The sequence below is a fragment of the Musca autumnalis genome, unplaced genomic scaffold (assembly GCF_047663935.1).
Source record: "Musca autumnalis isolate F117 unplaced genomic scaffold, ASM4766393v1 scaffold_5, whole genome shotgun sequence".
NCBI lineage: Eukaryota > Metazoa > Arthropoda > Insecta > Diptera > Muscidae > Musca > Musca autumnalis.
The window spans coordinates 172202928-172222243 of NW_027412088.1; the positions used below are offsets into that span (position 1 = coordinate 172202928).

The window sequence follows — 19316 nt, forward strand, 5'->3', positions numbered from 1 at the left end:
CCCATTGCCTGCTTCTACAGACCCTTTATAAAAGAAGAGGGTGCTTCCACAGACTTTTTTTGAAAGAAACGGTACAGACCTTGAAAGAAAAAAAGGGTGCTTCTACAAGCCCTATTCTGAGAGAAAGTTTGCTTCTAAAGACCCTTTCTCAAAGAAAAGGTGCTTCTACAGACCCTTTCCGGAAGAAAGGGTGCTTCTACAGACACTTTTTGAAAGAAATGGTACTTTAACAGACCCCTCTGAAAGAAAGATTGCTTCTACAGACCCTTACTGCAAGAAAGGGTAGTTCTGTAGACCCTTTCTGAGAGAAATGGTTCTTCTACACACCCTTTCGGAAAAAATGGGTTTTTTATAGACGCTTTATGAAAGAAAGTGTTCTTTATTGACCCTTTCTAAAAGAAAGTGTGCATTATTGAACCTTTCTTAAAGAAAGTGTGCATTATTGACCCTTTTTGAAAGAAAGGGCGCTTCTACAGACCCTTTCTGAAAGAAATTGTGCTTCTACGGACCATTTCTGAATGAAAGGGTAAAAGGCCGACTATAAATGTGGAGTTTTTAACGACTTTGTAGTTGACGATGAACGTGGATTTTTTTAAGATTTTTAGAAAGGACCCATAGCCGAGTATGAATGCGGAAGTTTAAGAGAGTTTTAGAAGGACTCATAGGAGACTAGGAATACGGGCATTTTACAGAATTTTAGGAGGATTTTTTAAAGATGCGGAATTTCTATAGATTTTTAGAAGGACCTATAGCCGACATTTGGTGCTGAATTTTCAAATATATTTAGAAAGATCCATAGCTGACTATAAATTTTGAAAATTTTAAACACTTTTTATGCTTAAGGTGGGATGTGCGTATGATTAACGTCAGTACTTATACCTGCTAGTGTACCCCCATTGTGTATAATACCTTCGCAAAGGGAAATATCCACAAATATGAGATAATAATTTTTACTATACCTCATTATTGGATTTTTAGTAGGACCTATAGCCGACATTAGGTGAGGAATTTTCAAATATATTTAGAAGAATCCATAGCTGACTATACATTTTAAAAATGTTAAGCACTTTTTGTGCTTAAGGTGGGGTGTGCGTATGATTAGCATCAGTACTTATACCTGCTAGTGTATCCGCATTGGACTTTGTGTATAATACCTTCGAAAAGGCAAATATCCTCAAAGGTGAGATAACAATTTTTATATATAATATACCTCATTATTGGATTTTTAGAAGGACCAATAGTCGACATTAGGTGCGGAATTTTCAAATATATTTAGAAAGATCCATAGCTGACTATACATTTTGAAATTTTAAGCATTTCCCTTCGAAAAGGGAAATATCCACAAATGTGTGATAACAATTTTTATATATAATATACCTCATTATTGGATTTTTTAGAAGGACCTATAGCCGACAGTAGGTGCCGAATTTTCAAATATATTTAGAAGGATCCATAGCTGACTACAAATTTTAAAAATGTTAAGCACTTTTTATGCTTAAGGTGGGGGTGCGTATGATTAACGTTAGTACTTATACCTGCTAGTGAACCACCATTGGACTTTGTGTATAATACCTTCGAAAAGGGAAATATCCACACATGTGAGATAACAATTTTTATAATATACCTCATTATTGGATATTTAGAAGGACCTATAGCCGACATTAGTTGCGGAAATTTCAAAAATAATTAGGAGGATCCATAGCTGACTATACATTTTAAAAATGTCAAGCACTTTTTATGATTAAGGTGGGGGTGTGTGTATGATTAACGTCACTACTTATACCTGCTAGTGTACCCCTCATTGGACTTTGTGTATAATACCTTCGAAAAGGGAAATATCCACAAATGTGAGATAACAATTTTTATAATATACCTCATTATTGGAAACAATCACAAGCGGAACTAATGTAAAAAAGTTGCACCACTTATCATGATGATAAGTGTTACAAACTATCCGAATAATCTTAATGAGCTTGCCAACAAATGACTTAGGCTTTCGTACCAATAATTAAGGTTTAGTTCAAACTAAATATGGGTAAATAAAATATTAGCTAGTCGGACCGGCAATTAGGTACCCTGCCCCACATGACATGAACTTCTGTGGAAAGTGTTCATGTCTCGAACCACGTGGCGTCTTTAGGATGAATCGATTGATACCAGATACAATACCAGAGGTCCATAGAAATAGAGTGATGGAGTTAAAAGTTCTAAAAATAAATTTCAAGTGTTTCCCTTGTTTTGCAATTAAAGCTTTTGATTAAAAGAAGGAAGAAGAAACAACTCCAAAGAGTCTTCACATTCCAAATTTCCTCACGAGGACCCCTATGTGGAATGAGTTATAACTGCTGGAAATGCATAATACGCACCAGGGTACTTCTGTCACATCAACACATTTTACATATGTAGGGTACTGTCAAACCATGAAATGTCATAATTTAAAAATAATTTTCACCGAACAAAAACTATAAGCCGGGAACAACAAAAACAGCTAATCATTAATCACCTTTCCACAACGATGGTAGACAAAATGGTGGCCACAAATGGGTTCTATCTTTTACTGCTGCTAATAACCTTGGAAGAAAAATTGGTTGTTGGTAAATACCAAAACGAAATTTGTTAATATTTCACTTAAAACAAAAACGAAAATCTAAATTTCTCCCTCAGGCCGCCTTATGAACTTTACCAAAACCGAAGTGGCCTTCAATAGTAAATATATCAAAAATATGACAGCATGGCTTGACAAGGGTTTACTGAATATCGACATAGTTACGGAACAGGAGTTGCAATACGGTCTACGTGGTAGTATTGCAGTTCAAATTAAAATGCAAAATTCCAAAAACTATCAACGTCTGTTTGCCTATGACTATGATCTGTGCAAGATGTTGAGTGAAATTTCCAAGGATAGTATTATCAATTTGTGGTATAGGACCTTTTTGAAAAGTGGCAACTTTATGGAAAATTGTCCAATAGCTAAGGTAAAATTTAAATAATTTTGAAATATTTTTAGGACAATTTATTATAAAAGAGATATTATTTTTCACTAGGGCCACTATTTTATCTACAATTTACGCTTGGATCCCGGTACCATACCTGTCTTCTTAAGATCTGGTGAATATCAAATAAACTCCATAGACTACTATGGCAAACGTAAAACTAAATCCTTTGAACAAGTTGTACGTTTTGCCGTATATCTTCGAATATATTGAAAAAAAAATGCATAAAAAAATGTAAGGGGAAAATTTTAAATAAAAATTCTATAATTTTTTGTTTGGTGAAGGTTGAAATTGTTGGTGTTATTTCATTTTAACCATTGCACAGTGTCCAATTTCCTAAAAAATCTGACCAAGTTTAGGATAGGTTAGGGGATGAGCAACCACTAACTTGTGACTGCGTCACTCGGTGACCTTCCGGTCCATTGTGATCATCCAGTAGAAAAAAGAGAAAAAAAAGCTGCAAAGAAAAGAGGAGATGGTAAAGAGAGGATAGGGGAAGAAATAAAAACAGGAAGTTGTTAATAAAAGTAAAGAACGAATAAATTACAAGAAAGTTTAAGAGGGGAGGAATAGTTTTAGAGAAGGAAAGAAGTTTTATTTTTAATGGTAGGCAGAATATTTGAAAACATAATTTACGCGTTCAGGTTGCGCTGTCCCAGACACTTCAGATTTTTGATGATGTTGTAGATCGCAGCAGGTTCCACAGTTGAGTAGAAAGTTAGACACGGTGGAAAGTGAACACCTACTAGCCTATGCCATCTACGAGCCAGGGCTGGACAACGACACAGGGTGTGCTCGATCGTCTCTAACTCCTCCTCATCCTCACAGAGTCTGCAGTAGTCAGTAACATCCTCATCCCATTTGATTATAAGGGCCCTGATATAGCAGTGTCCAGTACTGACTCCCGTCGTTACTCTAACTTCAGCTTTACTCAGGTTCAACAGAGAGTTCGTTCTTTTGACTGACAGAGACGGCCATATGGATCTTGCCACAATGCACCTAGGTTCATTATGCCACAATTCACTGGCTCTTTCGTCAGAGAACGCTTCAATTTTTTTGAAGAAATGACAAATTGTTGGTTTAATAGAGTCAGCGATAGCTAGATCTGTAGACTGCGATCCTCGTCTAGCTAATTCATCTGCTCTTTCATTACCCAGATAGTCGCGGTGTCCTGGTACCCAGCATAGTCGGAAGCCGTTAGTTAGCGTTCCCAAGGCTGATCTACACTTAAGGACGACATCGGATTTGATGTTGCAGGATTTGATGGCTTTAAGAGCCGCTTGACTATCCACAAAGATAGTCACCGGTTGAAAGATTTCTGCATCCAAACTTTTTATCAAGATGGGGCTAACCACGGTGTGTATAATCGATGGGTTTAGACCCCAACTTTTCCCAGTAGAATTCTTACATGAATAAAGTGCAATCAATCCTCTTTTCGCTCTTTCCTCAGCATTCCTGTTCCATCGCAATTGACAGGATTGTGCCAAGGTAAAACCTGACCAAAAATCGGAAAATTTTTTCTTTATCAATTTACACTAAATAGGGTCAAATACTGTTTATTGGATCTCACCGTATGTGGTTATGAAAAAATACAGACGTTTCTTGTGCTCATAAAAGCAGGTCAAAGTGACCCTATTTGGATTTTTTTGTCTCAATATTTAAGTTGTTTATAAAACTTACTTACTTATCTGGTCCATTACAGAACATTTGTTCCATATACCGAACTAAAAAAAAAGATCTCCAATTCACTCAGATTAGGGCTTAACTTTCTGGAATACCACGCCTTGTCATCTCTTCATCCACTTGTTTGCGCCATCTATTCTTTGGCCTGCCAATTCTGCGTGCACCGCCATGTGGCTCGAATTTATACGCCTTTTTAGCATCATTCTTATTATATGGCCTAGCCAACGCAATCGCTTAATCGATCGATACGTTTAACGTTTAACTATATTGATGTCGTTGTATAGCAGATACAGCTCATGGTTCATCCGATGTCGATATTCACCGTCAACCCAGATCGGTCCTTAGAACCTTCGAAGAATTTTTCTCTCAAATACGCCAACAACTGCCTTAACTGCTTGTGCAAGTACCCAGGCTTCGGAACCATACATCAGCACGGGTAGTATCAGTGTTTTGTAAAGCGTTATTTTTGTTCGACGAGTTGTGGCTTTGTTTTTAAAGTGCTTACTTAAACCAAAGTAGCATCTGTTGGCCAATACAATTCTTCTTTTTATTTCACAACTGATGACGTTTGTTGTGTTTACGGCGGTGCCGAGGTATACGAAGTCTTTTACTACCTCAAAATTATAGGAACCAACTTCAACAGTTGGTCCGAGCTCAATGAACGCATTGTGCGTCGACACCATCAATTTCGTCTTCTCGCCGTTTACCACCAGACCCACTTTAGCAGATTCTCCTTCGAACTTCATAAAGATATCAGTTACTTCTTTTATTGATCGTCCTATGATGTCTATATCACCAGCATAAGCAAGTAAAAGGTGGCCATTGTGCTACTTCTTTTTAAGTTTGCCTCTCGTATAACCTTCTCTAGCAGGATGTTGAAAAGATCACACGAAAGGCTGTCTCCTTGCCTGAAACCTCGTTTGGTACAAAACTCTTCGGAAAGGTTCTTTCCTATTTTAACTGAGGAACTCGTGTCAGTTAGAGTCATTTTACATAGCCGCATGAGCTTTGCGGTGATACCAAATTCAGACATTGCTTGGAATACCTTTGAATGTAGCGGGCTGTCGAAGGCTGCTTTATAATCGACAAAAAGGTGGTAGGTGTCGATCCGCATCTCTTGGGTCTTCTCCAGGATTTGCCGCAGGGTAAAAATCTGGTCAATGGTGGACTTGCCAGGTCTAAAGCCGCATTGGTATGGTCCTTTAGTCGTCCGCACAATATCACCGACACTATCTTGTAGGCGATGGGGAGAAGACTTATGCCCCTATAGTTGGAGCATAAAGTCTTATCTCCTTTCTTATGGACGGGAGACAGGATGCTCAGGTTCCAATCGTCGGGTACGCGTTCTTCCTGCCAGATGGAGCTACTTACTGATGGATACACCTTATCAGCGTGTCACCACCGGTTTTGAATAGCTCGGCTGGTAATCCATCGGCTCCTGCTGCCTTATTATTCTTCAGCCGGTTGATTGCTGTTTTTACCTCATCTTAGCCGGGTTGTGTACATTCAATACCATCTTCTGGGATTGGATCTGTGGTATCTTCGTCTTCCAACAGTTTGGAAAAATGCTCTCTCCATATCCTTAGCACACTATCTGTATCAGTTACCAGATTACCTTGCTGGTCTCTACAGGAGGATGTGCCAGTTCCAAAGCCATCAGTTTGATATTTCACTCTTTAGTAGAATTTTCAGACTTCATTCTGTCTCCTGTACATCTCGATTTGTTCACACTCCCGCTTTTCCATCTCTCTCTTTTTGCTGCGGAAAACACGTTTCTCCTCTCTCCTTTTCTCCCGATACCACTCTCGTGCGCTACGCGTTGCTACTGATTGTAAAGTAGCCCTATATGCCGCATTTCTCTCTTCGGTAGCAGCACAACACTCTCGGTCATACCATGATTCCTTGGTGGAGGTCTCTGGGCAATGTTTTGCCATTGTCCTGATATGTTATCGGGACGAGGAGTGATTTGATGAAGCAGTTGGGCCAGTTGAGTGGAATATGCTGTGGCTATCTGTTGTGATTGCAGCTTACCGATGTCCAACTTCCGTGTTGTGTCTGTTCGCACTTTGTTTGCTGCGGGTGCGTACCTTTGCTGCAACAAGCTGGTGGGCCGAGTCTATGTTTGCACCTCGGAACGATCGTACATCCAGCACGCTTGATGCATGTCTTCCATCTATCATAACGTGATTAATTTGATTTCTTTTTCTCTGCTCTGGCGACAGCCAGGAACCCTTATGAATATCGAGGTGCTTAAATCTGGTACTGCTAACTACCATGTTTCTTGCAGCTGCAAAGTCTATCAGCCTCATACCATTGTCAGATGTTTCACTGTGGAGACTGAATTTCCCCACTGTTGGGCCAAAGATATTCTCCTTTCCAATTTTGGCATTAAAATCGCCTAGTATAATTTTAATGTCATAAGCAGGGCAACGGTCATATGTTTCTTCTAAGCGCTCGTAAAATATATCTTTGGGCTGTTCGTCCTTTTCTTCAGTGGGAGCATGAGCGCAAATAAAGCTGATGTTGAAGAATTTTGCTTTTAATCGAATTGCAGCGAATCTTTCATTCACTGGGTTGAAGCTGGAGACCAGATGTTTTAACCTCCGACCAACTAAAAATCCGCAAACAAACTCATGCTTTGTGTCATGGCAGCTATAAAACAGTGCGTCACCTTTAGGTGTTGTTGTGAAGCCTTTCCCATTCCATCGTATTTCCTGTATGGCAGTAATGTCGGCCTTGTACTTTTCAAGTACATCTGCCAATGCGTAAACTGCACATTCTCTATAAAGAGTGCGAACATTCCAGGAGTAGATTCGCAGATCATGGTCCTTAAAACGTTTGCGGGGTTCGTCAACTTTAGAGGTGTTTGTTTTTCTTTTCTTTCGTTTTTCCATAGTAGGCTGTTTTTTCTAGGGGAGGGTTACTAACCCGACGCCCAAATCCAAGTTTTTAACGTTCTTATGAGTGAACGCGCGGCACATGTTAGCTCACTACCTTTAACGGGTGTTAAAGGCAGTTCCCAAGGTGACACCACGGAGAGGTCAGTATCCACTTGGGAAAAAAGATGGACCAAGATAAATCCTGGGCTTTGCCATGTTAAAGCCGGTCAGGACCGTTCCTTTGTATCTCTCATCTCCTACGTTAGGATGACCCACTGCCGACAATAAATGCGAAATTTTAAAGATTTTAAGGAGCATCCATAGCCGACGATAAATGTGGAACTTTTAAAAAAATCGTTAGGACCTTAAGCCGACTACACCTGTGGAATTTTTACAGATTTTTAAGAACACCAATTGTCGCAATAAATGGGTAATTTTTACAGAATTTTCTAAGATTTGTAGAAACATTCTTAGCCGACTCTATTTGTGGAATTTATACAGGGATCCGTATAGGAGGACCCATATCCGACTTTAAATGGAAAATTTTTAAAGATTTTTAGGAGGACCTATAGCCGATTTTAATAGTGGAATTTTTTATCGATTTCCAGGAGGCCCCACCCCACAGCCGACTATAAATGCAGAAATTTTAAAAAATTTTAAAATGGCCCATGGCCTACAATTCATGGGGAATTTCGAAAGATTGGTCAAATAGACTACCATAAATGTTGATATTTTAAGATTTTTTAAAAGATCCACAGCCGACTATAAATTTTTAAAAAATTTCAAAGGGATCCACTGCTGACTATAAATAAGGGTGTAGTAAAGATTTTTGAGAGGAGGCCGAATATAAATGGACAATTTTTACCGATTTTTAAAAGAAATTTTTGAAGATTTTTGGAGAACCGATAGGCGATGTGGAATTTTTAACGATTTTTAGAAGGTACGTTAGCCAACTTCACAATTGGAATTTTCAAGGATTTATGGGAGAACCCATGGCCGGAGTATATAGAAGCACTCTTTTTTGAGAAAGGGTCTATAGAAGCACCCTTTCTTTGAGAAAGGGTCTATAGAAGCACCCTTTCTTTGAGAAAGGGTCTATAGAAGCACCCTTTCTTTGAGAAAGGGTCTATAGAAGCACCCTTTCTTTGAGAAAGGGTCTATAGAAGCACCCTTTCTTTGAGAAAGGGTCTATAGAAGCACCCTTTCTTTGAGAAAGGGTCTATAGAAGCACCCTTTCTTTGAGAAAGGGTCTATAGAAGCACCCTTTCTTTGAGAAAGGGTCTATAGAAGCACCCTTTCTTTGAGAAAGGGTCTATAGAAGCACCCTTTCTTTGAGAAAGGGTCTATAGAAGCACCCTTTCTTTGAGAAAGGGTCTATAGAAGCACCCTTTCTTTGAGAAAGGGTCTATAGAAGCACCCTTTCTTTGAGAAAGGGTCTATAGAAGCACCCTTTCTTTGAGAAAGGGTCTATAGAAGCACCCTTTCTTTGAGAAAGGGTCTATAGAAGCACCCTTTCTTTGAGAAAGGGTCTATAGAAGCACCCTTTCTTTGAGAAAGGGTCTATAGAAGCACCCTTTCTTTGAGAAAGGGTCTATAGAAGCACCCTTTCTTTGAGAAAGGGTCTATAGAAGCACCCTTTCTTTGAGAAAGGGTCTATAGAAGCACCCTTTCTTTGAGAAAGGGTCTATAGAAGCACCCTTTCTTTGAGAAAGGGTCTATAGAAGCACCCTTTCTTTGAGAAAGGGTCTATAGAAGCACCCTTTCTTTGAGAAAGGGTCTATAGAAGCACCCTTTCTTTGAGAAAGGGTCTATAGAAGCACCCTTTCTTTGAGAAAGGGTCTATAGAAGCACCCTTTCTTTGAGAAAGGGTCTATAGAAGCACCCTTTCTTTGAGAAAGGGTCTATAGAAGCACCCTTTCTTTGAGAAAGGGTCTATAGAAGCACCCTTTCTTTGAGAAAGGGTCTATAGAAGCACCCTTTCTTTGAGAAAGGGTCTATAGAAGCACCCTTTCTTTGAGAAAGGGTCTATAGAAGCACCCTTTCTTTGAGAAAGGGTCTATAGAAGCACCCTTTCTTTGAGAAAGGGTCTATAGAAGCACCCTTTCTTTGAGAAAGGGTCTATAGAAGCACCCTTTCTTTGAGAAAGGGTCTATAGAAGCACCCTTTCTTTGAGAAAGGGTCTATAGAAGCACCCTTTCTTTGAGAAAGGGTCTATAGAAGCACCCTTTCTTTGAGAAAGGGTCTATAGAAGCACCCTTTCTTTGAGAAAGGGTCTATAGAAGCACCCTTTCTTTGAGAAAGGGTCTATAGAAGCACCCTTTCTTTGAGAAAGGGTCTATAGAAGCACCCTTTCTTTGAGAAAGGGTCTATAGAAGCACCCTTTCTTTGAGAAAGGGTCTATAGAAGCACCCTTTCTTTGAGAAAGGGTCTATAGAAGCACCCTTTCTTTGAGAAAGGGTCTATAGAAGCACCCTTTCTTTGAGAAAGGGTCTATAGAAGCACCCTTTCTTTGAGAAAGGGTCTATAGAAGCACCCTTTCTTTGAGAAAGGGTCTATAGAAGCACCCTTTCTTTGAGAAAGGGTCTATAGAAGCACCCTTTCTTTGAGAAAGGGTCTATAGAAGCACCCTTTCTTTGAGAAAGGGTCTATAGAAGCACCCTTTCTTTGAGAAAGGGTCTATAGAAGCACCCTTTCTTTGAGAAAGGGTCTATAGAAGCACCCTTTCTTTGAGAAAAGGTCTATAGAAGCACCCTTTCTTTGAGAAAGGGTCAATAGAAGCAGCCTTTCTTTGAGAAAGGGTCTATAGAAGCAGCCTTTCTTTGAGAAAGGGTCTATAGAAGCACCCTTTCTTTGAGAAGGGGTCTATAGAAGCACCCTTTCTTTGAGAAAGGGTCTATAGAAGCACCCTTTCTTTGAGAAAGGGTCAATAGAAGCACCCTTTCTTTGAGAAAGGGTCTATAGAAGCGCCCTTTCTTTGAGAAAGGATCTATAGAAGCGCCCTTTCTTTGAGAAAGGGTCTATAGAAGCACCCTTTCTTTGAGAAAGGATCTATAGAAGCGCCCTTTCTTTGAGAAAGGGTCTATAGAAGCGCCCTTTCTTTGAGAAAGGATCTCTGGAAGCGCCCTTTCTTTGAGAAAGGGTAAATAGAAGCACCCTTTCTTTGAGAAAGGGTCTATAGAAGCGCCCTTTCTTTGAGAAAGGATCTATAGAAGCGCCCTTTCTTTGAGAAAGGGTCTATAGAAGCACCCTTTCTTTGAGAAAGGGTCTATAGAAGCACCCTTTCTTTGAGAAAGGGTCTATAGGAGCATCCTTTCTTTGAGAAAGGGTCTATAGAAGCACCCTTTCTTTGAGAAAGGGTCTATAGAAGCACTCTTTCTTTGAGAAAGGGTCTATAGAAGCACCCTTTCTTTGAGAAAGGGTCTATAGAAGCGCCCTTTCTTTGAGAAAGGGTCTATAGAAGCGCCCTTTCTTTGAGAAAGGGTCTATAGAAGCGCCCTTTCTTTGAGAAAAGGTCAATAGATGCACCACTACCTTCAGAAAGGGTCTAAAGAAGCACCCTTCTGCCGACTTTAAATGAGGAATTTGCACCGATTTTTAGTCGGCTAAGAAAATGGGAATTTTTTAAGATTTCTAGGAGGACCCACTGCTGACTATAAACGTAGAATTTTCGAAGGATTTTGGGAGGACCAATATCCGACTTTATATGTGGAATTTTCATTTATTTTTATTTTTTAGTAGGACCCATGGAATTTTTACCGATTGTTTGGAATACCCATAACGACCATAGACATGGAATTTTTTAAAGATTTTTAGTTGGAGCCATAGCCGACTATAATTTGCACCGATTTTTTTCGGCTAAAAAAATGGGAATTTTTTAAGATTTTTAGGAGGACCCACTGCTAACTATAAACGTATAATTTTCAAAGGATTTTGGGAGGACCAATAGCCGACTTTATATGTGGAATTTTTATTGATTTTAGTACGGCCCACGGCCGGTTGTAAACGTGGAATTTAATTTTTTTAGTAGGACCCATGGAATTTTTACCGATTGTTTGGAATACTCATAACGACCATTAACATGGAATTTTTTTAAAGATTTTTAGGTGAACCCGCGGCCAACTATAAACGTGGAATTTTAAAGATTTTTAGGATGACCCATAGCGGACTATGGGAAATATTTAAAAAAATTTAAGAGGACGCCTAGCCGACTTTAAATAATGAGGACCTATAACCGAATTTAATAGTGGAATTTTTATCGATTTCCAAGAGGACCCACAGCCGACTACAAATGGGAAAATTCAAAGATTGAGTATAAATGGGGAATTTATAAAGATTTTTAGAAGGTCTCAATGCCGATAATAGACATGGATTTTTTAAAGAGTTCCATACCCGAATATTAATGCTGAATTTTAAAAGATTTTTAGAGGGACCAAAGTCGACTATATAGGTAGAATTTTTGAAGATTTTTATGATGAACCATTTTTGGTCATAAATGTGGAATTTTTAAAAAAATTAGGAGGTCAACATTAATTGAGGAATATTCAAAGATTCTTAGGAGGACCCATAGCCGACTATAAATGTGGAACTATTTACGATTTTTAGGAGGATACACCACTGCCGGCTATAAACGCAGAATTTTTAAAGATTTTTAGTAGAACCCATAGTCGACTATTAGCGTGGCATTTTTAAGTATTTTTAGTCGAAAATAAAGTAGAAATTTTTGAAGATTCTTAGGAGGATCCATAAGTGGTTATAAATTGGATATTTTTTTAATTTGCTAGGAGGATACATTACCCACTCGTAGCTAAGCGTAAACCTGGAATGTTTAAAGATTTTTAAGTGGGCTCACTGTCGACTGTAAATAAGGAGAACCTGTAGCAATCTATAAATCTGGATTTTTTAAAGATTTTTAAGCGGACCCATTACCGTCTTTACATGTGGACTTTTTTAAGTTTTTAAGAAAAGGACTTATTATGAAGAGCTCTTAAAATTGTTTAAGAAATCCACGTTTTAAGGTCTCAAAAATTTTTTAAAAATCGAATCTTTAAGGCCTCTAAGGGACTATACAAATTGTTTAAGAAATCCACGTTTTAAGGTCTCAAAAATTGTTTAAAAAATCCAAGCTTTAAGGCCTCTTAGGAGTCCATACAAATTGTTTGAAAAATCCACGTTTAAGGCCTCAAAAATTGCTTAAAAACGTACAAGCTTTAAGGCCTCTAAGGAGGCCATACAAATTGTTTAAAAAAATCCACGTTTTAAGTTCTTTGAACAGACATTAGAAATCCACGTTTTAAGGTCTCAAAAATTTTTTAAAAATCCAAGCTTTAAGGCCTCTAAGGAGGCTATACAAATTGTTTAAAAAATCCACGTTTAAGGCCTCAAAAATTGTTTAAAAAATCCAAGCTTTAAAGCCTCTTAGGAGTCCATACAAATTGTTTGAAAAATCCACGTTTAAGGCCTCAAAAATTGCTTAAAAACGTACAAGCTTCAAGGCCTCTAAGGAGGCCATACAAATTGTTTAAAAAAATCCACGTTTTAAGTTCTTTGAACAGACCTTACTTGCAATCTTTAAATCTTCTAATCATGCAGTGGGCGTAAGTGGTTGCGTATGATGTATGTCACCACTTATACGGCCTAATGTACTATATAAAGAAATATTAATGAAAATTTCCACAAATTTAATTTTTATTAACTTTTAATACAACAAAATAACAATTTTAATCCATCACCAACAAAAATGTGTTTTATAAATAAAATATAACATTCAATTCATTAAAATTATTCCTCATCCCTAGCTTGTTCTAAATTTCCTTTGAATGTTTCTCAATAGATTTTCATACCAGCAACGAAGCGTAATACCAATTCATACGACTTAGTCTTACGTTTACCATAATAGTTCAGCGATGTTATACGATAATCACCAGGCCTCAGAAATACTGGAAGACCATTGGCATCTGAGCGTAAATTCGATACATAATAATGACCCTAAGGGGAATATAAGTTCATATTGAATAAAAATAAAAAGACGAAATACTTCCTATTACCTTTGGTATTGGACAATTTTCCATAATATTGCCATATTTCAAAACGGTACGATACCAAATACTCAATATGCTAACGTGGGATAACTCACTCAGCAGCTTGCAAACATCAAAATCATAGGCAAAGAGGCGTTGATAATTTTCTGTATTTTCCATACGAATATGTACGGCAATGCTGCCACGTAGACCATAGTCCAAAACGCTTTCGGTATTGATGTCAATACTTAACATTCCCTTGTCAATCCATGTAGTCATGTTGTTGATATATTTCGAGTTGAAATTCAATTCGGATTTGGTGTAGTTCATAAAGCGTCCTTTGGGAACATTTCTATTTTTGGTTTCTTGGAATAAAAGGACTTAAAGGATTGAAATACTTACCAAGGCCAAGGCCACTTTGTAGCAGCAGTATTAGCAAGAGACGGTACAGTTGTAAGTACTCCATTGTGGCTGCACTTGTAAATGATTGCTGGTATTGAAGAATGCATTTTATTTTACTTCAAAAGGGTATTGTACGAACAATTATTTTCTAATTGTTTTTCTTACATGGCTGTTTATGGGCTGGAATTGCCCTACATCATGCATGCTTTGGGATTTACAATCAAACTTAGTGGCATGTTGAAATTTGGTAGAATAATTTTTATAAAATTCTGTGTGCCGCAAATAACTGCAAAACATATGTAAGGTGGTGCGTATGATATGTGTCAATACTTATACAACCAGGGTGCCCTATTTTTTAAAATAATTTTAAATATTAAAATCAATATATAAATTGAACTATCTTCATAGTTCAATTGTTCAAAATTGTAACATGTAGTGAAATAAGCAAACAGGTTAAAACATTTTTAACAAGTATAAAAAGCTGTCTTCTTTGTCGGCACCAAAATACTGACTTCTTTTAGGAAGATACAATACTGTTGACTATGAAGTTGGATTTTTTAAAGAATTTTTAGGGAGACCCATAGACTACAATAAGCGTAGGATTTTTACAGATTTTTAGAAAGACCCAATGGCGTCAATTAATGTGGATTTTTTTTAAAAAAGATTTTAGGAGGACCTGTAACCGATAATATACTTTTACAGAATTTAGGCACAGCCTACGATACACGTGGAATTTGTACAGATTTTTAGGAAGACCCACACAGCGTATCCATAAACTTGGCATTTAAAAAATTCATAGTCGACAATAAATGCGGAATTTTTATTGATTTTTTGTAGGTCTTGGAGACTTTAAAATTTTTAGGAGGAACCAGTCGACTATAAACGACTGTAAACGTGGACTTTTACCCTATTTGAAGAAGACCCATAACCGACTATAAATTGGGAATTTTTAAAGATGTCCATGAAGACCCATAGCCAGGCGACTATAACTGAGGAGTTTTTAAAATCTGTCAGGAGGACCCACAGGCGACTCTAAACGTGGAGTTTTTTAAGAGTTGTAGAAGAACCTATAACTGAAGAAATTTTAAAAATTTTCAGGAGGACCCACAGGCGACTCTTAACGTGGATTTTTAAAAGTTTTTAGGAGGACCCATAGCCGAATATAAACGTGGAATTGTTAAAGATTTTGAGGTAGACCCATAGCCGTCTACAAACGAGGAATTTTTAAGTAGTTTTAAGGGGACCCATAGCCGCCTATAAATGTGGAATTTTTAAAAGTTTTTAGGAGGACCCATTGCAGTCTTTAAACGTGGAATTTTTAAAGGTTTTTAGAAGGACCCATAACCAACTGGGTAATGTATAAAGATATCTAGTTCCCATAGCAGCCTATTAGCAGGACCCATAAGCGACTCTAAACGTGGATTTTTAAAAGTTTTTAAGACGACCCATGGCCGACTATAAATGTGGAATTTTTAAAGATTTTTAGGAGGATCCAAGGTCAATAATAGATGTGGAATTTTTAAGAATTTTTAGGGGAACCCATAGCCGCCTATAAACGATGATTTTTTTAGGATTTTTAGAAGGGCCCATAGGCGACTCTAAACGTCCAAATATAAACGTGGAATTGTAAAAGATTTGGAGGTGAACCCATAGCCGTCAATAAACGAGGAATTTTTAAATAGTTTTAGGGTGACCCATAGCCGCCTATAAATGTGGAATTTTTAAAGGTTTTTATGAGGACCCACCGGCCACTCTAAACGTGAATATTTTAAAAAATTGTAGGAAACCCCATAGTCGACCATAAATTGGGAATTTTTAAAGATTTCCATGAGGGTCCATAGCCGACTATAACAGTGGAACTTTAAGGAATTTTAGGAGGACCAATCCCCGACAATGAATGTGGAACTTTTAATAATTTTTAGGAAGACCAGTGGTGGACTGTTATCTTGGATTCTTTAAGAGTTTTAGGAGGACCTCTAAATGAGGAATTTTTACAAATTTGTATGAGTGCCCATAGGCGACTTTATACGTGGAATTTTGGAAGATTTTTAAGAGGACCCACTGCCGACAATATTTTTACAAATGTTAAAAGGACCCACTGCCGACTGTAAACCTGGACTTTTACAGAATTTTAGGAAGACCCATAACCGATTATATATTGTTAATTTTTTAAGATTTCTAGGAGAACCGCCAATAAGTAGGGCATTTTTAGCGATTATAGGAAAGCCCAGAGGCGACTCAAAACGTGGATTTTTTAAAACATATTGGCCGAACCTATAGTCGACCATAAATTGAGAATTTTTAAAGATTTACATGAGGATCCATAGCCGACTATAAATTGGGAATTTTTTAACCGTTTTTGGAGGACCCATGGATTGGATTTTTTAACGAGTTTGAAGAGGACCTATAAATGAGGAATTTTTAAAAATTTGTATTAGGACCCAACGACGAATCCAAACGTGTATTTTAAAGGTATTTAAGACGTCCCATGGTCGACTATAAATGTGGAATTTTTAAAGATTTTTAGGAGGAGCCAAGGTCAATGATAAATGTGGAATTTTTAAAAATTTTGGGAGGACCCATAAGTGTGGAACTTACAAGAATTTTAGGAGGACCCACAGCCGACAATAAATGTGGAATTTTTAAAGATTTTAGGAGGACCCGTTGTGGACTGTAAACGTGGATTCTTTAAGAGTTTTAGAAGGACCTATAAATGAGAAAGTTTTAAAAATTTGCATTTTTAACGATTATAGGAGAGCCCATAGGAGACTCTAAACATGGATTTTTTAAAAAATAAATTGGGAATTTTTAATGATTTCCATGAGGATCCATAGCCGACAATAAATTGGAAATTTTTAACGATTTTTGGAGTACCCATGCTTGACTCTAAACGTGGATTTTTAACGAGTTTGAAGAGGGCCTATAAATGAGGAATTTTTAAAATTTTGTAGTAGGGTCGCCCATCGGCGAATCTAAACGTGGATTTTAAAGGTGTTTAAAATGTCCCATGGTCGACTACAAATGTGGAATTTTTAAAGATTTTTAGGAGGACCTAAGGTCAATGATAAATGTGGAATTTTTAAGAATTTTTGGGAGGACCCATAACCGCCTACAAATGAGGATTTTTAAACCCTCAGCATTTACGCTAACGAGGGTATACACACTTTCATACGGGCAAAATGTGCCTCATCGAAATAATGGTTTTAGACCCCAAGTATGTTTGGACGAAATGTGTTTCAGACAATTTGGAGTCGATTGAGCAATGTCCGTCTGTCTGTCTGGCTGGCCGGCTGGTGCGCACGATGACTCTCGAATGGATGAACCGATTTGATCTAAAATTTGGCTATCGCAATATGTTGTCCAAACTTAGTTTAAGTTCGAAGATGGGCAATATCGGTCCACTCCTTCCGGCACCTCCCTCATAAAAGTTCGAAAAATTTGTGCGAACGATAACTCTTGAAGGGAGTAACAGATTTGGTACAAAGTTTGCACATCGAGAAATTTCTACCAAACTTAGACGAGGTTCCAATTTGGACTCAATCGGTCCACGCCTTCGGTTACCTCCACACAAAATTTCGGAAAGGTTCAGTTTAGGATCTGCTCTCGAATCGCTTTGATTTTTGTTGTAACAACTTGTATTCACCGCCCCCCATACGATGGTACAATTTTTATCAGGGGCAATTCAATACTTCCTGCGAAAATAGCCTGAAATATGTAAACAAACCCTATAACACCATGTGTAGTGGCTGGAGCGCAAGATAACTCTCGAACAGATCTGCGCTTCGGTCCAAAATTTGACCTTGGTAATATTTTGTTCAAACTTAGTTTCAGTTCGAAGATAAGCCCTATCTGCCAACTCCTAGAGGTACCTCCCCCACAAAAGTTCAAAAATGGTCGGAAAAATGGGGCGAATGATAACTCTTGAAGGGAGCGACCGATTTGGTCCATACTTTACGCATCCTAATATATCTATCAGATATAGATCAGGTTTGAATATGGACTATATTTGCCCATTCCTTCGGGTACCTCCCACACAAAATTTTGGATAAGTTCACTTTAAGACCTGCTCTTGACTAACTTTGATTTCTGTTGAAGCAACTTGCAATCGCTGTCCCAATTACAACGGCAAACGTTTCTTCAGTGGCAAGTATGGAACTTCTTGGGAAAACAGCCCGAACGTTGTAAAAAACCCCTATGGCACCATATAAAGTAGTTGGAGAGCACAAAAACTCTCGAACTGATGGACCGATTTCGTCCAAAATTTGGCCTTCGTCATAATTTATCCTAACTTAGTTTAACTTCTAAAATGGCTCATATCGGTCCTATGCTAAGGATACTTCCCCCACATAAGTTTAACATTTGTGTCCAAGTGCGTTTTAGGGTCTGTTCGGAGATCCTTTGGAAATTTATACCGATGATGTACAGCCATATTATGTTTTCCGTGGACAAGTCCATGCTTCCTGGCATACTGGTCCAACAGGTGTACGATAACCCACTGAAATGACTAGTGGGTGCGATATCTATCGAAAAGATATGACTCTCAAAATAAGATCCACTTCCCTAATGCCGGTCCATTCCCTCCTCCGCAAAACTTTTCAACTTTAATCCTAATACACATTTTTGTCGGCAAGTTCAGATGTCCAAAAAGTGCCACAAAATTCTGAAAAGTCCCTAAATACATTAGATCTGTCCGTAGATGAAAGTTCCAATTCACATAGGCAGAGGGTATATATCTGTCGGCAAAGCCGACTGATACTTTTTTACTTGTTTTTAAGAATTTTAAGAGGACCAGCGACCAACTACAAGAGTGGAACTTTTAAAATTTTTAAAAATTTTTGGTGAACCCATAGCCGAATATAAACATGGAATTTTCGAAGATTTTTAGAAGAACCCAGAGGCAACTCTAAACCTAGATTTTTTAAGATTTTTAGGAGGCCTCATAGCGGACAATAAATTGGGAACTTTTAAGAGGACCCATAGCCGACTATTAATAGGAAATTTTTAAAGAATTTTCGAAGAACCCATAGCCGACTGTAAACTTGGATTTTTAAAGAGTTTTAGGAGGACCTATAAATGTGGAATGGTTAAAAATTTTTAGGATGACTCATGAACGACTATAAAGCTGGATTTTTTTTTAAGATTTTTCAGCGGACTATTAATGCCAATTTTTTCAGATTTAAAGATTTTTATGAGACTCTAAACGTGGATTTGTTTAAGATTTTTAGGAGGATCCATATCCGACATTAAACTTGGAGTTTTTACAGATTTTTAAACTTGGAGTTTTCTAAGATTAAAACGTCAAACTTCACACCTTTTTTTTTGTGGTATTTTGTGGTCGGAAT

At 37.8% G+C, this 19316-nt stretch overlaps 2 protein-coding genes across 4 annotated transcripts in view; both read left to right on the top strand.

Annotated features, from left to right (window-relative positions):
• ths (thisbe) overlaps positions 1-19316 on the top strand; it is a 337478-nt gene that overhangs the window by 107554 nt on the left and 210608 nt on the right. The gene's annotated exons all lie outside the window — the stretch shown is intronic.
• On the top strand, positions 2477-3206 carry LOC141406039 (uncharacterized). The gene is made up of 3 exons (XM_073991050.1): positions 2477-2594; positions 2665-2975; positions 3045-3206. The coding sequence occupies exons 1-3, from the start codon at positions 2516-2518 to the stop codon at positions 3204-3206; spliced, it is 552 nt and encodes a 183-aa protein (XP_073847151.1). The 5' UTR covers positions 2477-2515.

Bases quoted from the DNA above. Each gene is read 5' to 3' on its own strand.
- LOC141406039 (XM_073991050.1), top strand. From the start codon at position 2,516: ATGGTAGACAAAATGGTGGCCACAAATGGGTTCTATCTTTTACTGCTG. The intron at 2,595-2,664 runs GTAAATACCAAA...TTTCTCCCTCAG, and splicing joins GGAAGAAAAATTGGTTGTTG to GCCGCCTTATGAACTTTACC. The intron at 2,976-3,044 runs GTAAAATTTAAA...ATTTTTCACTAG, and splicing joins AAAATTGTCCAATAGCTAAG to GGCCACTATTTTATCTACAA.